The sequence below is a fragment of the Oncorhynchus tshawytscha genome, linkage group LG23 (assembly GCF_018296145.1).
Source record: "Oncorhynchus tshawytscha isolate Ot180627B linkage group LG23, Otsh_v2.0, whole genome shotgun sequence".
NCBI classification, from domain to species: Eukaryota; Metazoa; Chordata; class Actinopteri; order Salmoniformes; family Salmonidae; genus Oncorhynchus; species Oncorhynchus tshawytscha.
In genome coordinates, this window is record NC_056451.1 from 15802371 (window position 1) to 15823249 (window position 20879).

The 20879-nt window shown below is 43.0% G+C and overlaps 1 protein-coding gene across 9 annotated transcripts in view; it reads right to left on the bottom strand.

The window, feature by feature from the left end:
* The window catches only part of LOC112222811 (aromatic-L-amino-acid decarboxylase), a 34043-nt gene extending 15177 nt beyond the window's left edge, over nucleotides 1–18866 (bottom strand). For all 9 annotated transcript variants that reach the window (XR_006079723.1, XR_006079718.1, XR_006079719.1 and 6 more), the window contains exons 1-6: nucleotides 18768–18866; nucleotides 13231–13438; nucleotides 11837–11950; nucleotides 10762–10881; nucleotides 4015–4149; nucleotides 1032–1181 (exon numbers count right to left, since the gene is read on the bottom strand). Coding sequence is in view for 2 of the 9 variants with exons in the window: in XM_024385601.2 (XP_024241369.1) it covers nucleotides 1032–1181; nucleotides 4015–4149; nucleotides 10762–10881; nucleotides 11837–11950; nucleotides 13231–13431 (720 nt within the window). In the remaining 7 variants the exon portion in view is untranslated. The remainder of the gene's footprint in view (nucleotides 1–1031; nucleotides 1182–4014; nucleotides 4150–10761; nucleotides 10882–11836; nucleotides 11951–13230; nucleotides 13439–18767) is intronic.
* Nucleotides 18867–20879: the final 2013 nt, after the last annotated feature.

Sequence of the window (20879 nt, forward strand, 5' to 3'; positions counted from 1 at the left end):
ACTGTATGTGTGTCTGATGGCAGTGTATTCCAGACATGGGAAGCTCTCACAGAGTAAGCGGATTTACTAAAGGTGCTTTTCCTTAAGGGAACAATACAGTCACCTCTCATGGCAGACCTTGTGGATCTGCTGCCATATGTTTGGGTTTTCTGTTTAACAAAAATACTGAGTGGAGGGGGAGCCAGGCCATTTAGGATCTTGAATACAAGACATGCGTCGGTGTATTGCACAAGATTTTCCCAACTCAGGAGCTCATGCTTTCTGAGGATGTAACAGTGATGATGGCCATTGGGCTTCCTATCAAGCACTTTGAGAGCCTGTTTGTAGACAGACTGAATATGTTTTAATGTTGTACAGCAAGCTTGGGCCCTACTAGTCAAGCAGTATGTTAAGTGGGGAAGTACAATTTTGCTACCTCTGTAGTCAAACAATTTTGTATAAATCAGAAATTAGCTAGGTGGAATTTGGTTATTTGAATTACCTTTTTCACATGCTTTTTAATAGAGAGGTTGGAATCGAGTATGATGCCAAGGTACTTAAAATTAGATACCACCTGGAGCTTCTCCCCTGACACATAGACATCTGGCTCAGTAGCATCTGTTGCCCTCTTTGTGAAGAACATGCAAACAGTTTTTTTCACATTGAGATGCAGACACGAGTCACTGAGCCACTTTGTAACCTGGACCATTACAGTAGTGAGTTCTTGTGCAGCTTGTTGTTTGCTCTTTGTTGTTTGCTCCTTTGAACTTCAGACCCAGTACAGACAGAAGGCAGATCATTAATGTACAGGCTGAACAGGAGGAGCCCCAGTATTGACCCTTGGGGCACGCCCACATCATAGCCAAGAGTAGGCGACAGCTCATTGCTCCCTCTGACACACTGAGTTCTGCCTTCAAGGTATGATTTCATCCATCTCAAGGATCCTTAAGAAGTTTTAAATTTAAGGCAGCAAAATAGGAAATATGCCAAGGGGGTGAATACTTTCGCAAGCCACTGTACTGTAGAAGGGGATGAGTGTGTTCTGTTCTTACGTAGAAGGGGATGAGTCCTGCAGCCTTGTCTTCCTGTATCATTCTCCGGAGGGTCTCTCCCTGGACAGCGTACTTGTCTGACTGCTCCGTTGGAATCTTCTTCATCCTCACTCCGGCAATCATACCTGCTCGTTCCACCGAGCAGTGAGCCTGTTCAAAGAGAGTAGAGTTAACACAGGTGACTTCAAGATAGCAAACTATGTCACAACCCAAAAAGAGTAGATGATATACATGTAGATCACTTCAAGAAATTGAACAACGTCAGACCAAAGAGAGTAGAGCTCCTAAGATAGCCAACAACATCACAAAGAGAGATAATGATTTTGGTGACTTAAAGACAGCCAACATTGTCACGGCAACCAGATTTAAGCAAGATCATGATAATAGGTTATTTTACAGTATTCTAAATGATCATTCTATCTCGGCATATAGTACTCTACATTTGGCCAAAGATTAAATAATGTTTGTAGTCCGTCCATCATGTAAGATGTTAAAGTACCAGTTGTACTGTGTAACATCACGGCTATTTTCCTCTTCCCCATAAAGGCCAGTGTTGTCCTAGGGGCAGAGCAATAATCTAATCCCATCCTACTCAGGTCAACAGAGCAGAGCTAGCATGACTGTGCTGCCTGACAAACAGACCCATATCACAAGAAAGGCTTACCAAGAAAAACTTCCAAAATGACTAATTCAAGGCAGAAAGGAGTTGGAGAAAGCTACAAAAAAAGCAGAAATGTATTTATTTTAGCTCACTTTAATTCATTGTACAGGATGTAAAAAGGGGTTGTCTCCCTCAGAGTGACCTGACTATTGCACTGACCATTTATAGCCCAGTTGCCCATTGAAGCAAAAGAATATAGGGGTCTCCCGAGTGGGGCAGCAGTCTAAGGCACTGCGCCATTTGGAGGTTTCGGCCAGTGGGGCTTTACTTGGCTCATCGCGCTTTAGTGACTCCTTGTGGCAGGCCAGGTGCCTGCGGGCTGACCCCGGTCACCAGTTCAACGGTGTTTCTTCTGACACATTGGCGTGGCTGGCTTCCAGGTTAAGCTGGCGGGTGTTAAGGAGCGAGGTTAGGCGGGTCATGTTTCAGAGGACACATGACTCCACCATCGCCTCTCGCGAGCCCATTGGTGAGTTGCAGCGATGAGACAAGATCGAATATTGGGGTGAAAAAGGGGGTAAAAAATATATATACAAAAAATAAATAATATTAATAAACACAATATAAAACAATTACGATGATAATATATTTCAAGGTAATTGGCAAATTATAGCACCAAATAATAATGTGCATTTGAGCATGTACAGTATGTGAAATTTGTAGTGCTACAATTAATGAAGCTTTGATTAACGAGACATTATTTATCTTATAATTTGTATTATTTTGTACTAGAATTTGCCGTTTACCTTGAATCATATTATCATTATTATTATTTGCCATTGTTGAGTCTCAATGGGCCACTAGGCTATACATAAATGCAATGGTCAGGTCACTGAAGGAGACGTCATCGTCTGGGCTCTGGCTGGGCCACTCAAGGACATTCAAAAACTTGTCACGAAGCCACTCCTCCGTTAGGAGTTGTTGTCCTGTTGGAAGGTGAACCTTCGCCCCAGTCTGAGGTCCTGAGCGCTTTGGAGCAGGTTTTCATCAAGGATCTCTCTGTACTTTGCTCTGTAAATCTTTCCCTCAATCCAGACTAGTCTCCCAATCCCTGCCATTGAAAAACATTCCCACAGCATTTTGCTGCCACCACCATGCTTCACTGTAGGGATGGTATTGTCCAGGTGATGAGCAGTGCCTGGTTTCCTCCAAACTTGACACTTGGCATTCAGACCAAAGGTGAATTCAAAGAGTTCAATCTTGGTTTCATCAGACCAGAGAATATTGTTTCTCATGGTCTGAGAGTCTTTAGGTGTTTTTTGGCAAACTCCAAGCGGGCTGTCTTGTGCCTTTTACTGAGGAGTGGCTTCCGTCTGGCCACTCTACCATAAAGGCCTGATTGGTGGAGTGCTGCAGAGATGGTTGTCCTTCTGGAAGGTTCTCCCATCTCCACAGAGGAACTCTGGAGCTCTGTCAGAGTGACCATCGGGTTCTTGGTCACCTCCCTGACTTAGGTCCTTCTCCCCTGATTGCTCAGTTTGGCCGGGTGGCCAGCTCAAGGAAGAGTCTTGGTGGTTCCAAACTTCTTACATTTAAGAATGATCGAGGCCACAGTGTTCTTGGGGATTTTCAATGCTGCAGACATTTTTTGGTACCCTTCCCCAGATCTGTGCCTCGACACAATCCTGTCTCGGAGCTCTACAGACAATTAATTCGACCCCATGGCTAAGTTTTTGCTCTGACATGCACTGTCAACTGTTGGACTTTATATAGACAGGTGTGTGCCATTCCAAATCATCTCCAATCAATTGAATTTACCACAGGTGAATTCCAATCAAGCTGTAGAAACCTCTCAATTTAAAGTCTCATAGCAAAGGATCTGAATACTTATGTAAACAAGTTACAATTTCTATATACACACTCACACACACACACACACACACACATACATACATACATACATATATATATATATATATATACACATTTGCAAACATTTCTAAAAAGCTGTTTTTGTGTTGTCATTATGGGTTATTATGTGTAGATTGATGAGGGAAACATTTTATTTAATCAATTTTATAACAAGGCTTTATGTAACAAAATGTGGAAAAAGTGAGGGGGTCTGAATACTTTCCTAATGCAGTGTATATAATATTTTAAACAATAGATAAAGAGGAACTAATACCCCAAATTATAACGATAAAAAGCAAACATTTGTTTATTATTTTGTGAATGATTCCCTCTTTATCTATTGGTTAATAACACACCTGCATTACGGTGGGTCTGATTGGGTTTAAGTGCTCTAAAGTGCTCATTTAGTTTTGTGGCCTGACCTGTTCAGGGTAGGAGTAGGATTAATAAGAGCAAGAGTAGAAACCTGACCTGGTCGGAGGAGTAGGCCACCAGTTTGGAGGTAATGCCAGTCTCTGGACGCTGTGGGTCACTGGCCAGGATCATTCTGACTGCCCTGGAGCGGGCAGCTAGGAGAGCCACCAGAGTCGCCTCACTGGCCGTACCCTTCAGAAAGACAGAGGAAAGTAAGTGGGGTGACTTTCAATGACTTCAGTCAAACCAGTAGGCCTTGCAACATGTACCTCATCTGGTGTCATAGGGAGGGTCAAGACAAACTGTCTTGGGAAGTCTGGTTAGATCAGATACCCAGTGCAAAATGTTCTATAAAACACGTACTTTACATGTGAAATCTGCTCCATACAAACCTGATGGTTTTCAAAGAACTCTTGTTCTTTGCTGAGGCTATTCATATGCACAGCCACTAAGCATCATCAATGCCTATTGAGTCAGCTTGTTGTGTTGTTAGAATATCCTTTGATCCTATCTGCTAGCCTGCCTGTTAACAATAATGTCCACACCTTAATGACTGAAAATAACTGATATGTCTCAGACACCCACAAGTCATTTGTTCAACTATTATTTAGGAAATTGTATGCGACACAACAAATGTTCAGATTGCAAATATCGAGCATGACTCCTGAACTAATGGAAATATCAAGTTAGATCACCTAAATCAATCCATCCTGAGTTTTACAATGGTGTGAAGTGGCGCTCTGGCTGTGGTTTCAGGCGGCCGATAAGTTGGCATGGTGTAAAACTCAGGATGAGGGTGTTTAGTCGATTAACAGGGAGTAAATAATAAAGCCGTCAAAAATATACACTAAAGCTGCGCTGTCAAATAACCTAAACCAGACCTCAATCATGCCTGCATGGGTCTCCCGAGTGGCGCAGCAGTCTAAGACATTTCATCTCAGTAAAAGAGGCATCACTACAGTCCCTGGTTTGAATCCAGGCTGTATCACATCCGGCTGTGATTGGGAGTCGTCTAGCGTCGTCCAGGTTCGGCCGGGGTAGGTCGAACCTAGTCGAACATAAATAAGAAAATAAGAATTAAATAAATAAGAATTTGTTCTTAACTGACTTGCCTAGTTAAATAAAGGTTACATACTGACCCCTGTCTACTAGATGAATGACAGATATTAAAGAGGATACCAATCATTAATCAACATGTTTCATAAAAAGGGCCTACATGAACATAGGCTCCAAATCATTATGACCATCTTCAGGTAAAGCATTTGACATTACATACTGTAATTAGGCTATACACTTTTAAATAATATTGTAGAACCATGCCTAAAGCATTAAAAACCCAGGATACATATTTCTCTCCCCAATGGTATTTAGCAACATTGCATTACCCAACACCACAAGATAATTGGCACTCCCGAACACAGCTTCAGACCCCCAACCTGAGCATGGTCAAAAGGAACAAACAATTCACCTCTTCAAATTCAAGGATTAAAGTAATTGTCCAGTGAAAATCTCCCTTTTAAAAGTTTAGAATCTGTTAACGTATACCCAAATGTTGTTGACTCATCCTATACTTGTATTTGTGGCCAAAGCAGGAATTGGAGAAAAAACTCCACCTCAAACTTGTATCACAAAGAGACCGTTTAAAAATGCGTGCTATTTCCTCATAGAAGATGATATCATCCTCCTGAGAAGGATGAGCTGGCCAATCAAATCAAATTTTATTTATCACATGCGCCAAATACAACAGCTGTAGAAATACTTACTTGTAATCCCTGTAATTATCTATGAATGTAATGACAATGCATAGATAATAAACAGAAAGTAAAAGAAGTGGGACAATGGGGGGCCGTCAATGCAAATCGTCCGAGTAGCCATTTGATTAGCTGTTCAGGGGTAGAAGCTGTTAAGAAGCCTTTTGGACTTAGACTTGCCGCTCCGGTACCGCTTGTGGTAGCAGAGAGAACAGTCTATGACTAGGATGGCTGGAGTCTTTGGCAATTTTTAGGGCCTTCCTCTGACAACGCCTGATATAGAGATCCTGGTTGGCAGGAAGCTTGGCCCCAGTGATGCACTGGGCCTTACGCACTACCTTCTGTAGTGCCTTGTGGTCGGAGGCCAAGCAGTTGCCATACCAGGTGGTGATGCAACCAGTAAGGATGCTCTTGATGGTGCAGCTGAACATTTTGAGGATCTGAGGATCCATGCCAAATCTTTTCAGTCTCCTCAGGGAGAATAGGCATTGTCGTTTCCTCTTCACGACTGTCATGGTGTGTTTGGACCAAAGAAACTCGTTGGTGTTGTGGACACCAAGGAACTTGAAGCTCTCAACCTGCTCTCAATCCACTACATCCCCGTCGATGAGAATGGGGGTGTGCTCGGCCCTCCTTTTCCTGTAGTCCACGATCATCTCCTTTGACTTGATCACGTTGAGGGAGAGGTTGTTATCACTGCCAGGCCTCTGACCTCCTCCCTATAGGCTGTCTCATCGTTGTCGGTGATCAGGCCTACCAATGTTGTGTCGTCGGCAAACTTAATTATGGCGTATTGGAGTCGTGCTTCGCCATGCAGTCATGAGTGAACAGGGAGTACAGGAGGGGACTGAGCACACACACCTTAGGGGCCCCCGTGTTGATGATCAGCGTAGCAGATGTGTTGTTACCTACCCTTACCACCTGGGGGAAGCCCGTCAGGAAGTCCAGGATCCAGTTGCAAAGGGAGGTGTTTAGTCCCAGTCCTTAGCACAGTGATGAGCTTTGAGGGCACGCTGTGTTGAACACTGAGCTGTAGTCAATGAATAGCATTCTCATATTGGGCATTCCTTTTTTCCATGTGGGAAAGGGCAGTGTTAAGTGCAATATAAATTGTTTCATCTGTGGATCTGTTGGTGCGGTATGCAAATTGCAGTGGGTCTAGGGTTTCTGGGATAATGGCCAGCCTTTCAAAGCACTTCATGGCTACAGACATGAGTGCTACAGGTCAATAGTCATTTGAGCAGGTTACCTTGGTGTTCTTGGACACGGAGACTATGGTGGTCTGCTTGAAACATGTAGGTATTACAGACTCGGTTAGGGACAGGTTGAAAATGTCAGTGAAGACACTTGCCAGTTGGTCAGCGCATGCTCAGAGTGCATGTCCTGTGTGGTCACATAGTCATCTGGAACAGTTGGTGCTCTCATGCATGCTTCAGTGTTGCTTTTCCCTCGAAGCGTACATAGATGTCATTAAGCCTGTCTGGTAGGCCTGTGTCATTGGGCAGCTCGCAGCTGTGCTTCCCTTCGTAGTCCGTAATAGTTTGTAAGCCCTGCCATATCCGACGAGCGTCGGAGCCGGTGTAGTAGAATTCAATCTTAGTCCTGTATTGACGCTTTGCCTATTTGATGGTTTGTCGGAGGGCATAGTGTGATTTCCTATAAGCGTCTGGGTTAGAGCCCTCTCCTTGAAAGCGCCAGCTCTACCCTTTAACTCAGTGCGGATGTTGCCTGTAATCCGTGGCTTCTGGTTGTGGTATGTACGTACGGTCACTGTGGGGACGACGTCATCAATGCACTTATTGATGAAGCCAGTGACTGATGTGGTGTACTCCTCAATACCATCGGAAGAATCCTGGAACATATTATAGTCTGTGCTAGCAAAACAGTCCTGTAGCTTAGCATCTGCGTCATCTGAGCGAGTCACTGGTACTTCCTGCTTTAGTTTTAGCTTGTAAGCAGGAATCAGGAGGATAGAATTATGTTATGGTCAGATTTGCCAAATGGAGGGCGAGGGAGAGCTTTGTACTCGTCTCTGTGTGTGGAGTAAAGGTGGTCTAGAGATTTTTTCCTGGCTGGCACATCTAACATGCTGGTAGAAATTAGGTAAAATGGATTTAAGATTTGACACATTAAATTCCCCGGCTACTAGGAGCGCAGCCTCTGGATGAACATTTTCTTGTTTGCATATGGCCTTATACAGCTCAGTGAGTGCAGTCTTAGTGCCAGCATCGGTTTGTGGTGGTAAATAGACAGCTACAAAAAATATAGATGAAACCTCTTTTGGTAAATACTGTGGTCTTACTGCTCATGAGATACTCTACCTCAGATGAGCAAAACCTTGAGACTTCCTTGATATTATATTTCGTGCACCAGCTGTTATTGACAAATAAACACAGACCGCTAGCCCGTCTTACTGGAGGCAGCTATCTTGTCCATGCACGGAAAACCCAGCTAGCTGTATGTTATCCATGTCATCGTTCAGCCACGACTCAGTGAAACATAAGATATTACAGTTTTTACAGCACTCCACTCGCATTAATATTTTTAATGACCAGCATACACCCACACCCTTCTGTTGTTGGGGTACGCCGCCCATACCCTTCCAACATCTAAAAACAGCTTTCTAACATACTTCATTAAACATTTTTGGAAGGAAAACTATTTCACTCATATTGTAATTAATTATAGGTCATATTACATATAAATGTGGAAACACTGTACCATTATGTTGGTCAATTTGCATCAATTCCATAAAGTAGAACATTAACAAAACATGTGCACTTTGTAATGATAACTTTAATCAACAAATAGCATGATTAGAAATATAAAGAGCTAATATTAGCGGAGCAAACAAACAGATGCTAAAAACCAATGATGACTGTGTCTGACTAGAGGCTTTACTGATACCCTCCCTGTGTCGGTCGCCAGGGAGGGGGAGCGGGAGCAGGCGTGACAGTAGCTGTCCATTTATCACCACACACCAATGCTGGCACTAAGACCGCACTCAACAAGCTGTATAGGGCCATTAGCAAACAAGAAAATGCTCATCCAGAGGCGCCGGCTCTTAGTGGCCGGTGATTTTTATGCAGGAAAACTCAAATTCATTTTACCTCATTTCTACCAGCATGTCACCTGTGCAATTAGAGGTGAAAAAACACTAGATCACCTTTGCTCCACACACAGAGACACATACAAAGCTCTCCCTCACCCTCCATTTGGCAAGTCTGACCATCATTTTATTCTCCTGATTCCTGCTTACAAGCAAAAACTCAAACAGGAAATACCAGTGAAGCGCTTAATATGGAAGTGGACCGATGAAGCAGATGCTATGCTACAGGACTGTTGTGCTAGCACCGACTGGAATATGTTCCGGGACTCATCCGATGGCATTGAGGAGTTTACCACATCAATCACCAGCCTGGGTTTCACTTTTGGCTTGTGGGTGTTTGTTTCCGTGTGAGTGTTTGTTGCCACACGGTACTGTTTCGGTTTTGTTCGTTTCACGTTTATTGTTTTGTAGTGTTCAGTTTATGTCTTTAAATAAACGTTATGGACACTTACCACGCTGCGCTTTGGTCCGATCCTTCTTCCACCTCTGAATGCCGTTACACTTATCAAAATGAGATAATAGTATTTATTCTCGGAGCGCGCTCCCATTGAACCACGAACAACAGTTTATATACAAAATATGACATCATAGGTTATAAAATATCATTCCTCCTATCGACCAGGACAAAGCAGGTTCAAAAGTTTATTCCAACCTCCTAGCGCACACACACATCAAGATTAACTTCTGAAGTCTCACCATTATCTATCACTATTCAGCAGACAGTTCCAGATAACGAAAACCTAGGGAATGCTCTTGCTGCCTTATCTAAACGCCCCAGAGTTTATAGTTGAGTCGGTTCAACCATAGGTTAACGATCCTTTTTGCTTACTCAAAACCCACAACCCATTCCTCCCCAACCTAGTTGGAATGGTGTTTATTATGTTTAATTACTCCTTGTTCATGCTACATAATCCCTTCCTTATGAACTAACAATATTAATCAGATATTGTAAAACAGGGTAGAGTTTAATTAGTTATAGTTCTATTTAAATGTAGATATTGTTTAGTCATTATTCATAAAATTCCCATCAATTGTGTATCTGTTATTACTTTTAATATTACGTGCTTTATTTTTCAATTATTTCTCTATTTTCTTTCTCTCTGCATTGTTGGGAATGTCCCGTAAGTAAGCATTCCACTGTTAGTTCACACATGTTGTTTACAAAGCATATGATGAATACAATTTGATATGATTTGACAGTATTATAATTTCACTCGCAATCATGAATGCAAATCTCACTCATTAGCTTCTGTTTTAATAAAACTGCTCCTAAATGCATCTCATACTCTTTCAAATGCTCCTCGCAACATGGTGCATCATGTGATGCACCATGTTGTCACATCTCTCATTAGGCTGGCAACAAGTGAGAAGGCCTATTTGTTGCCATAGTGAAGTGCACTTAAAACCCAGCCATAAACAAAACACCCCTAGGACGAGCCATGCTCCTCGATTGCTTCAATAGAGGGCCAGCCTCTCTCTCTCTGCAGTATCCACAACAATAAATGAACGCTGAACGCTTCACCACACGAAATAAGTACACACACACACACACACAAGCCCATCTTTGGCTGACATATTAAAAAGGCAATTTCCTGCTGTTTATTTGGTGTTGTGAGGTGAAAAATAACAAAAAATATATATGACAGACAAATTGCTGGCAGCAACTGAATCGAGAGCAGTCAATTGCTTTCCCTATTTTCCTAACATCTGCATTGTTTTTAAAGGCAAAGTGTCAGGGACTGTAAATATGGTATTGACCCTACTGTGAATGCTATATGTTCTGTACTTGGCTGTCCTTACTTTGAATCTGACTATGACAAACATCCCATTTAATTGAGTAATTAATGTATTTGAAAGTACGCTGTTGAAATGCAGGAATACAACTGTGTAAATAAAACCAATGCATTGTCTAACCCCAAAAAATGGTGGGTAGTTTTACCATACCTGGATGACGCCTCCTCCTTGTCCGTGTGTCCCGGCGATGAAGTCCTCTGGCAGCTTGAGCATCTTCCCCAGCCAGTCCATCATGACTGTCTCCAGCTCTGTACACGCCGGGCTGGCAGCCTACAGTAACATGGGGTTAGAGACAGGGTCAACACACAGATCTGTACACGCCGGGCTGGCAGCCTACAGTAACATGGGGTTAGAGACAGGGTCAACACACAGATCTGTACACGCCGGGCTGGCAGCCTACAGTAACATGGGGTTAGAGACAGGGTCAACACACAGATCTGTACATGCAGGGCTGGCAGCCTACAGTAACATGGGGTTAGAGACAGGGTCAACACACAGATCTGTACACACCGGGCTGGCAGCCTACAGTAACATGGGGTTAGAGACAGGGTCAACACACAGATCTGTACACACCGGGCTGGCAGCCTACAGTAACATGGGGTTAGAGACAGGGTCAACACACAGATCTGTACACACCGGGCTGGCAGCCTACAGTAACATGGGGTTAGAGACAGGGTCAACACACAGATCTGTACACACTGGGCCTTGGCAGCCTACAGTAACATGGGGTTAGAGACAGGGTCAACACACAGATCTGTACACACCGGGCTGGCAGCCTACAGTAACATGGGGTTAGAGACAGGGTCAACACACAGATCTGTACATGCAGGGCTGGCAGCCTACAGTAACATGGGGTTAGAGATAGGGTCAACACACAGCTATGTACACGCCTGCAATGGCAGCCTACAGTACGTGGACTGTGGAGTTACCACACCATCTGGACATGATGAGCGAAAAATGCTAATATCGGTCCATTGAATTGAATGGGATTTATGCCACAAATGCAAAACAATTTATATTTGGAAACAGTGCCATGGAATCTAAACCAAAGCATGGATTGCTGTCATACCTTGTCCATAAACTGCTTACAATGTAAGGAAGCAAATGTGTAATTTTGTAATTTGGATGAACTATCCCTTTAATGTCTTAAAATGGTGATACTGTTCAAATCACATTCAAAAGAAAGAGAGAGGATGACAGAAAAAGATGACAAGGTCATACATACCCAGGAGAATCCGATGCAACCAATAGCTCCAGACAGCATGTCTGCCAGCATGGCCGGGAAGGAGTTAGCCGTGGGGAAGTAGGCATAGAAGTACGGGCTGTGCCAGTGGGTCACCTTAACACAGGTAGCCTAGAGGTTAGGGGCCGGTTCATATCCCAGGTGTAACCTGATGGAGAAAATCTAACAGGGTGTGTGCTGGCACTCAGAGGTTTGCTGGTATCAAAATCCTGCTAAATAACATATCTTGCCATGGTGCCACTGAGCCCTTGAGCAAGGCACTTAACCCTTAAACTGTTCTAGCCCTCGAGTAAGGCAGTTAAACTGTTCCAGGCTGAATTCCCATCTTGTGCCTGTGTGGGGCACCAAGCAAGAGGCTGCCAGTGTCCCTGTCTGTCTCCCTTACATGCTTTTCCCATGGTGAGTCATTCATTAGACTAACTGGGCTTATTCCACACTGTTAAAAGCAGAGGTGGTAGAGGAAAAAAAGACGATAATGATTGATAATGGAATAACGGCTTTCATGCTACAGCTAAGGAAAGAGTTTGGGTTGGGAGTCGGGGGCAGATAGATTGAAACGGGTTTGTTTCTCTGGCAGTGAGATTATTGTTGTGAGGTTAATCATTCATTTAAAGTCTTTGAACTTTGCCACGTGAAAGGCCACAGAACGCGGGGCATTTTCCAACCACTTGTAAAAACAACTACATGGTAATACGTGTCATATACAGTTAATGTGAGCTTTCATTAACTGATTGCTCAGTACAGACAACAAAGGACAATGGAACGCCTCGTCTATCAAAACGTTCAACACTGAAGCTCCTTACTGTACACCTTCTGAATGATCCCTAAACCACTGTCAACAGACCAGACCAAAATATTTAATTCCATATTCATAAGGAAGTATGCAGAAGAGATTCACAACACCTTTAGGAAACCTGTCATAATGAGTATTGCAGTATGATTAATAACAACAATTATAACACATGTATTCAATATAATGAATAATCTCTTGAAATAGATCTTTATTTATCCATTGTACAGTGGAAATGTGTATTCTTTACTGCCCTGGAAGAGGTTGGGAGCAGCACAGGGTTAGAGGTTAGTGACTGTGTGCATTGACTGTTGTGTATGTTCTGGTGATCGTTCAATGTGGCCCGGATGCCACTGGGTAAACAGCTCATTGGTATCATCAATATTATAATATTTAATTATGAACTTTTCACTGATAATCTGAGAGAAAGCGGATTTCCAATAACAGAGCACCTGACCTAGAGCAAGTTATAAAGGCCTTATGTATGCCACCTTCAAGCAAAGTATTACCATTATGTTATGGTTGTAATCACCCTTCAATCAATAGTCACCTCATCTATAATAATATAATCATCTAAGCCGCCTACCCCAGGCATAATGACCCTCTCAATGTCTTTGACCACGTCCTCGTAGGTGTCGGGCTCCTCAGGGGCCTCCTCAGGGATGAGAGACCGCAGGTACCCAGGCTCCACATCGGGGTACACCGGCCTCTGCTCTATGTTCTCCAGGTAATCTGCTATCAGGTCTACCATCTCCTTCCCTCTCCTCCGGAACTCTGCAGCGTCCATTGTACAACTGGAACAGATAAATGTCCCACTTTATTGTCCCAACCTTTAGTAACAGTCCCATACACTTAATCCCTGAGTACATGCACGTGCGTGCACACACACACACACACACACACACACACACACACACACACACACACCACACACAATTTAGTATAATGTATTATTAAGGGAAAGCCAGCCATATTGTGGACATCAACATCTTGCTTTCTGGACAAACTATAGTTATTTGCCCTGCGGCAAGGAAAACAACACTGAGCTGCAGACGTGGGCCCCTGCCACTCACGAGGACTGTGTGCTCCCGATCTACGTGGCTAAAGCGAGTAAGACATTTAAGCGCTTTAACCCTCGCAAGGCTGCCTGCCCAGACGGCACCCCAAGCCATGTCCTCAAAGCATGTGCAGACCAGCTGGTTGAAGTGTTTACAGACATATTCAATCTCTTACTATCCAAGTCTGTTGTCCCCACTTGCTTCAAGATGTCCACCATTGCTACTGTACCCAAGAAAGCGAAAGTAACTGAACTAAATGACTAGCACTCACTTCTGTAATCATTAAAGTGCTTTGAAAGGCTAGTTAAGGACCATAACACCTCCATCTTACCTGACAACCTAGACCCACTACAATTTGCATACAGACCCACTACAATTTGCATGTAACAATGCTGTTCATCAACTATAGCTTGGCTTTCAACACCGTAATGCCCTCCAAGCCCATCACTAAGCTCAGGGACCTGGGTCTGAACCCATTCTTGTAGAAATTGGGACCTGGACTTCCTGATGGGCCAACCCTAGGTGGTGAAGGTAGGCTACAACACCTCCGCCACGTTGATCCTCAACATGTGGGCCCCACAGGGGTGTGCGCCCAGCCCCCTCATGTCCTCCCTGTTCACCCAAGCACGTCTCCAACTCACTGCTGACTACATAACAGTGGTAGACCTGATTAGCAACAACAGCAAGACAGTCAACAGGGGGGAGGTGAGTGCCAAGGCAGACTGGTGCTAGGAAATAACCTCTCCCTTAACGTAAAAAAACAAGGATCTGATCGTGGACTTAGGAGACATCAAAGAGAGCAAGCCCCCATCCACACCTAGAGCGAGGGTCAAAAGCTTAAAGTTTCTCTGTGTGCACATTGCTGAGGACCTGAAATGGTCCCTTCACATGACATCCGGCCCCCAAGACCCTCACAAACCTCTACAGATGCACCATCGAGAGCATCCTGTCAGGCTGTATTTTCACCGTCTGCAATCTCAGGGCTCTCCAGAGGGTGGTGCGGTCAGCCCAACACACCATCGGGAGCACACTGCCTGCCCTACAGGTCATCTACAGCACCCGGTGTCACAGGAAACACAGAATGGGCATCAACACTGTCACATGACCCGAGTGGATGGATGAGTGAGGTCAAATGACCTGACCTTGATCTCATTCCAGGAAGTCTTCATTCAATTTCACATCCACCCAGTCAGAGGCAGCGCCAAGTATCCCTTTCAAATGAGCATCACAGCATCAAACCTAAATACTTCTTTAGTAATTCATCTTCAACGGGTACAAGTTTATTTTTATTTTTTATTTCACCTTTATTTAACCAGGTAGACAAGTTGAGAACAAGTTCTCATTTACAATTGCGACCTGGCCAAGATAAAGCAAAGCAGTTCGACACTTACAACGACACAGAGTTACACATGGAGTAAAACAAACATACAGTCAATAATACAGTATAAACAAGTCTATATACGATGTGAGCAAATGAGGTGAGATAAGGGAGGTAAAGGCAAAAAAAAGGCCATGGTGGCAAAGTAAATACAATATAGCAAGTAAAACACTGGAATGGTAGATTTGCAGTGGAAGAATGTGCAAAGTAGAAATAAAAATAATGGGGTGCAAAGGAGCAAAATAAATCAATCAATCAATCAATAAAATAAATACAGTAGGGAAAGAGGTAGTTGTTTGGGCTAAATTATAGGTGGGCTATGTACAGGTGCAGTAATCTGTGAGCTGCTCTGACAGCTGGTGCTTAAAGCTAGTGAGGGAGATAAGTATTTACAGTTTGAGATTTTTGAAGTTTGTTCCAGTTATTGGCAGCAGAGAACTGGAAGGAGAGGCGGCCAAATAAAGAATTGGTTTTGTGGGTGACCAGAGAGATATACCTGCTGGAGTGCATGCTACAGGTGGGTGATGCTATGGTGACCAGCGAGCTGAGAAAAGGGGGGACTTTACCTAGCAGGGTCTTGTAGATGACATGGAGCCAGTGGTTTTGGCGACGAGTATGAAGCGAGGGCCAGCCAACGAGTGCGTACAGGTCGCAATGGTGGGTAGTATATGGGGCTTTGGTGACAAAACAGATGGCACTGTGATAGACTGCATCCAATTTGTTGAGTAGGTTATTGGAGGCTATTTTGTAAATGACATCGCCGAAGTCGAGGATTGGTAGGATGGTCAGTTTTACAAGGGTATGCAGCATGAGTGAAGGATGCTTTGTTGTGAAATAGGAAGCCAATTCTAGATTTAACTTTGGATTGGAGATGTTTGATGTGGGTCTGGAAGGAGAGTTTACAGTCTAACCAGACACCTAGGTATTTGTAGTTGTCCACGTATTCTAAGTCAGAGCCGTCCAGAGTAGTGATATTGAACAGGCGGGCAGGTGCAGGCAGCGATCTGTTGAAGAGCATGCATTTAGTTTTACTTGTATTTAAGAGCAATTGGAGGCCACGGAAGGAGAGTTGTATGGCATTGAAGCTCGTCTGGAGGGTTGTTAACACAGTGTCCAAAGAAGGGCCAGAAGTATACAGAATGGTGTCGTCTGCGTAGAGGTGGATCAGAGACTCACCAGCAGCAAGAGTGACATCATTCATGTATACAGAGAAGAGAGTCGGTCCAAGAATTGAACCCTGTGGCACCCCCATAGAGACTGCCAGAGGTCCGGACAACAGACCCTCCAATTTGACACACTGAACTCTATCAGAGAAGTAGTTGGTGAACCAGGCGAGGCAATCATTTGAGAAACCAAGGATGTCGAGTCTGCCGATGAGGATGTGGTGATTGACAGAGGCCTTGGCCAGATCAATGAATACGGCTGCACAGTAATGTTTCTTATCGATGGCGGTTAAGATATCGTTTAGGACGTTGAGCGTGGCTGAGGTGCACCCATGACCAGCTCTGAAACCAGATTGCATAGCAGAGAAGGTATGGTGAGATTCGAAATGGTCGGTAATCTGTTTGTTGGCTTGGCTTTTGAAGACCTTAGAAAGGCAGGGTAGGATAGATATAGGTCTGTAGCAGTTTGGGTCAAGAGTGTCTCCCCCTTTGAAGAGAGGGATGACCCCAGCTGCTTTCCAATCTTTGGGAATCTCAGACGTCACGAAAGAGAGGGTGAACAGGCTAGTAATAGGGGTGGCAACAATTTCGGCAGATAATTTTAGAAATAAAGGGTCCAGATTGTCTAGCCCGGCTGATTTGCTCTTTCAGAACATCAGCTGACTGGATTTGGGAGAAGGAGAAATGGGGAAGTCAGCCACCCGAGCCACGACTTGTTGACCCCACTACCATTTTTTTTAAAATACATTGTTTACATTTTAGTCATTTAGCAGATGCTCTTATCCAAACGCGACTTATTGTAGTAACTACATCTATTTTTCGTACTGGTCCTTCATCTACAAGGCAGACACGATACAGGTGAATCAAAGCTAGGACCAAGAGACTACCCAGTAGCCTACGTTACCCCTTGTCACTGTCACTAGCCGGCTACCACCGGGTACTCTACCCTGCACCTTAGGGAATGCTGCCCTATGTACATAGTAATTGAATGCTGGTCACTTTAATAAAGTTTACATAGTATTTATATATAAACTGCATTAAATGTTTTATATATTTTATTTTTTATTATTGTGTGCTTGTTTGACATTTACTGTATTGATTGATAGGAACTAGGAACATAAGCATTTCGCTGCACCTGCCATAACACCTGCTAAAACTGTGCACGCGACCAATACAATTTGATTTGAACACAGGAACAGCATGACAAATACTACAGACTTATATTGTGAGTTGATGTATTGATCAGATAGATAACATAGTGAGGCTAATACAGGACAGAGAGGTGTTCTGCCCCTGACTGACCATAGTAAACACTGCTACTGATAGTCCCCTGTAATCCGCTCTAATGCAGGTGTGTGTGTGTGTGTGTGTGTGTGTGTGTGTGTGTGTGTGTGTGTGTGTGACCCACTAAGTCTACTGCTCTATTTGATTGCTTGACAGAAAATTCCATTAGTGGTGATTAACCTAATCACTGTGCTGGTCCACTTCTGGCTCTTTATGCCCTATCCAGACTCCAAAATGTACATCTCTAAACTAACATTCAGCAAGTGGTTTAGTGCAGGATTTCCCATGCAGCACTACGGAAACAAAGTGTCTAAAAGAGGTTTCTAATCTGTTTCCGTGGTGGCCTAATCTGAAATGTATGATGAATAACCCATGCAGGCTAAAAATGTAAGGTATGTAAGCAAGTTTCTTGCAGTGTTTACATATTGAAGATTTATCAAAATGGGGAACGACAGCCTACAAAATACATAAAGCTAACTGTAATAGAACAAACGCTCTGATTCAAATGACACAGATCAGAGGGAATTTCAAGAGCAATAGAGAAGCAAGAGAGAAAAAAAAACACAAAAGCAATTGCACTATAGTCTATCAAGCTGTCACGAAACACCACAGTACATCTACAGAAGCGTATCATTCTGAATGCCACCCATGCATGCAACACTCAACAGAGACATATGAACATTGCCCTCTTCTCTTAGAACAAAAGTGCTATCTAGAACCTAAAAGGGTTCTTCAGCTGTCCCCATAGGAGAACACTTTGAATAACTATTTTTGGTTCCAGGTAGAACCCGTTTTGCTCCAGTTAGAACCCTTTACTGAAAAGGTTCTACATGGAACACAAAAGAGTTTTACCTGGAACCAGAAATGGTTCTCCTATGAGGACAGCCGAAGAACCATTTTGGAATTTGTAAGAGAATTTGTAAGTGTACAACCCAACATAGTCATTCAGGTGTTGTTGTTTCTATCAATCCTCTCTGCCAGAGCTGTACGTATCAAGTTAAGGAGTGCTGATATAGGAACAGTTTTAACCTTTGGACCATAATGACAAAGATGATATATACACTGGAGGGACCTGATCCTAGACCAGCACTCTTACTATGATACTGTACATACAGCACCTGGTGTGCATATATTCTGCAGCCCAGTAGAGACCTGCAGTCCTGAAAAACCATAAGAGTATTAGAGCGGTGGGTGGGTAGATGGTGGGTGGTAGTAGGTGGTTGGCGGTGGGTGTACTCACGTTGTCGGGCACAGTCGTGGTCGGGTCCTCCTCTCCTTCAGTCTTCATACACAGCAGCAGTGTGCAGTGGTGTACAGCAGGAGCGACGAGCACAGCTCTTTTATCTGCCCAGTGGCCCCCCTCAGCCAGCCAATGGGAGTGTGGCTCCTGGCCAAGGCAGTGTGCACAGGCAGGAAGGGCTGATTCACAAGGAGTTAATGAGATCCTACTAATTTTCCACACAGCCTGATCGACACAAAGGCTTAGTACACACCTGTTGCACGGCACTGTTATAACTACTATTGTTAATTGATATTACTGTTAGTATTACCACTTACCAATTAAGCCTCATAATCTTGGGTTTTGGAAAGCAGTTAACTGACAAGCATAATTTCAACCAATGGGGTATAACTGTTTATTACATACTTATAAACCATCTATAAACTACTAATTTAACGTTTACAAACTACTTATAAACCAGGTTATGACTCATTTTAAGTATACCGTTTCGGTTGATATTTGATATAGTTAAATCAATAAACCAAACTCCTTTGTTGATTTGTGGTGGAAATCTGGGTAAAATGCATTACATTGATAAAGTAAATTGAAATAATGTGAACCATGTTGACTTTATACATTTTTACATTCAGGGTTAATATTTTAGACTTAACCCACTGTCAACAAGCTAAAACTAGTTCCAAAATCTATGTGGTTATGCATCCTCTAGGGTCTGTGGATATCGTAATGCTTAAATACACATTTTAGTTTATACAGACTGGCCAGATGTCAATCTGATGAAAGACCTCAAGCAAGATAACCTGATACCTCGTCATCTGAAAATCAGAGTACATCTCAATTCTCATCTGCATAACCAGGATGTTGATTGATCTACATTCTCTTATGGGGCCTGGATGATTGCTCCATTCTTATGCTGCATTCATAACCACGTGGCAAAGTGGTAATTACCAATTGTGAAGTTGAGAATACGAGTTAGATGAATTCACGTCCCTTGAACTTGAGAAACGTTGACTAATGGCAAAAAAGCCACATCAACCATAAACTAAAAGTACAGCTAGTGCTCGCAAACAAATTAAAGTGTTCACAAACCAAATTAATAAATCATGTTTTGTTGTTTCATTTAACTGCCGAAAATACTGTTACAGAGGTCATATCCTTAGTGGATTACGTCAGAGTTCAGCATGGGAGAAGTCGGAGCTCAGGGATAATAGAACAGTTTCCTAGTAATTACCATTTGGAGGGGCGGTCAAGTGGATTTTTCTTTACAGTTGTATGCTTGTATTTACGAATTTACAAGATGTTATTAACACAGCATTAGGTCTGTATAGAGTACATTTTCCAAGTCAAATTCTGTGCTTCTCAGCTCTTAACCGTTTTGTGCCAACATCTGTAATGCTTTTGAATTAATATTGATTGCTGGGACGTGAACAATCATGAACATTTGTAAGTTAGTTCATGACATTTGTCTCTTAAAGGGGCAATCTGCAGTTGCTACATCATTTTTTGGATTTATAAATTAAGTTAAAATAAGTAGCTTCCCACTGATTCTTGAAGAATATAACTTATAAATGCCTCATGAGCTTAATCCAACTGTCATACCCCCACCAGAACCCAAAACATAAGCTTGTTTTACTGCAATGTTTGTAAACAAAGAAAATGTAAACAAACTACATGGCCTCAAAACAAACTTTAATTGCTATATCATGGTCAGTCCTTGCATCCATAGCTCTGTCTATGAATTTGAGAGTAGTTACTCCAGCCCCATCCCTCAGCTTTTTACTGGAACATAGTGTGGGGAATATGCTTTGTTATTGTTTCAATGGATGATTGCCCATTTAAGTAGAGTATTTGATTCGCTATAGTAGTTGTCTGCCATCTAGTGGGCAAACAGGGTGAAGTACAAACCCATTTCAAGCAGACATTTCAAGCTAGATGGAAATATATAACTAAACTCATGGAAAGTTGCAGTAGATTTGTAATCCCATCTAGAAGTAGCATTTGCAATAGTATTCAAAAGAAACACAATGATTTGCAAATAGAGTACAGTGATTTAAATGCATTTGTAATTACCTTGATGAGGACTTCCCTACCAAGAAAAAAACAGCACAGCTTAAA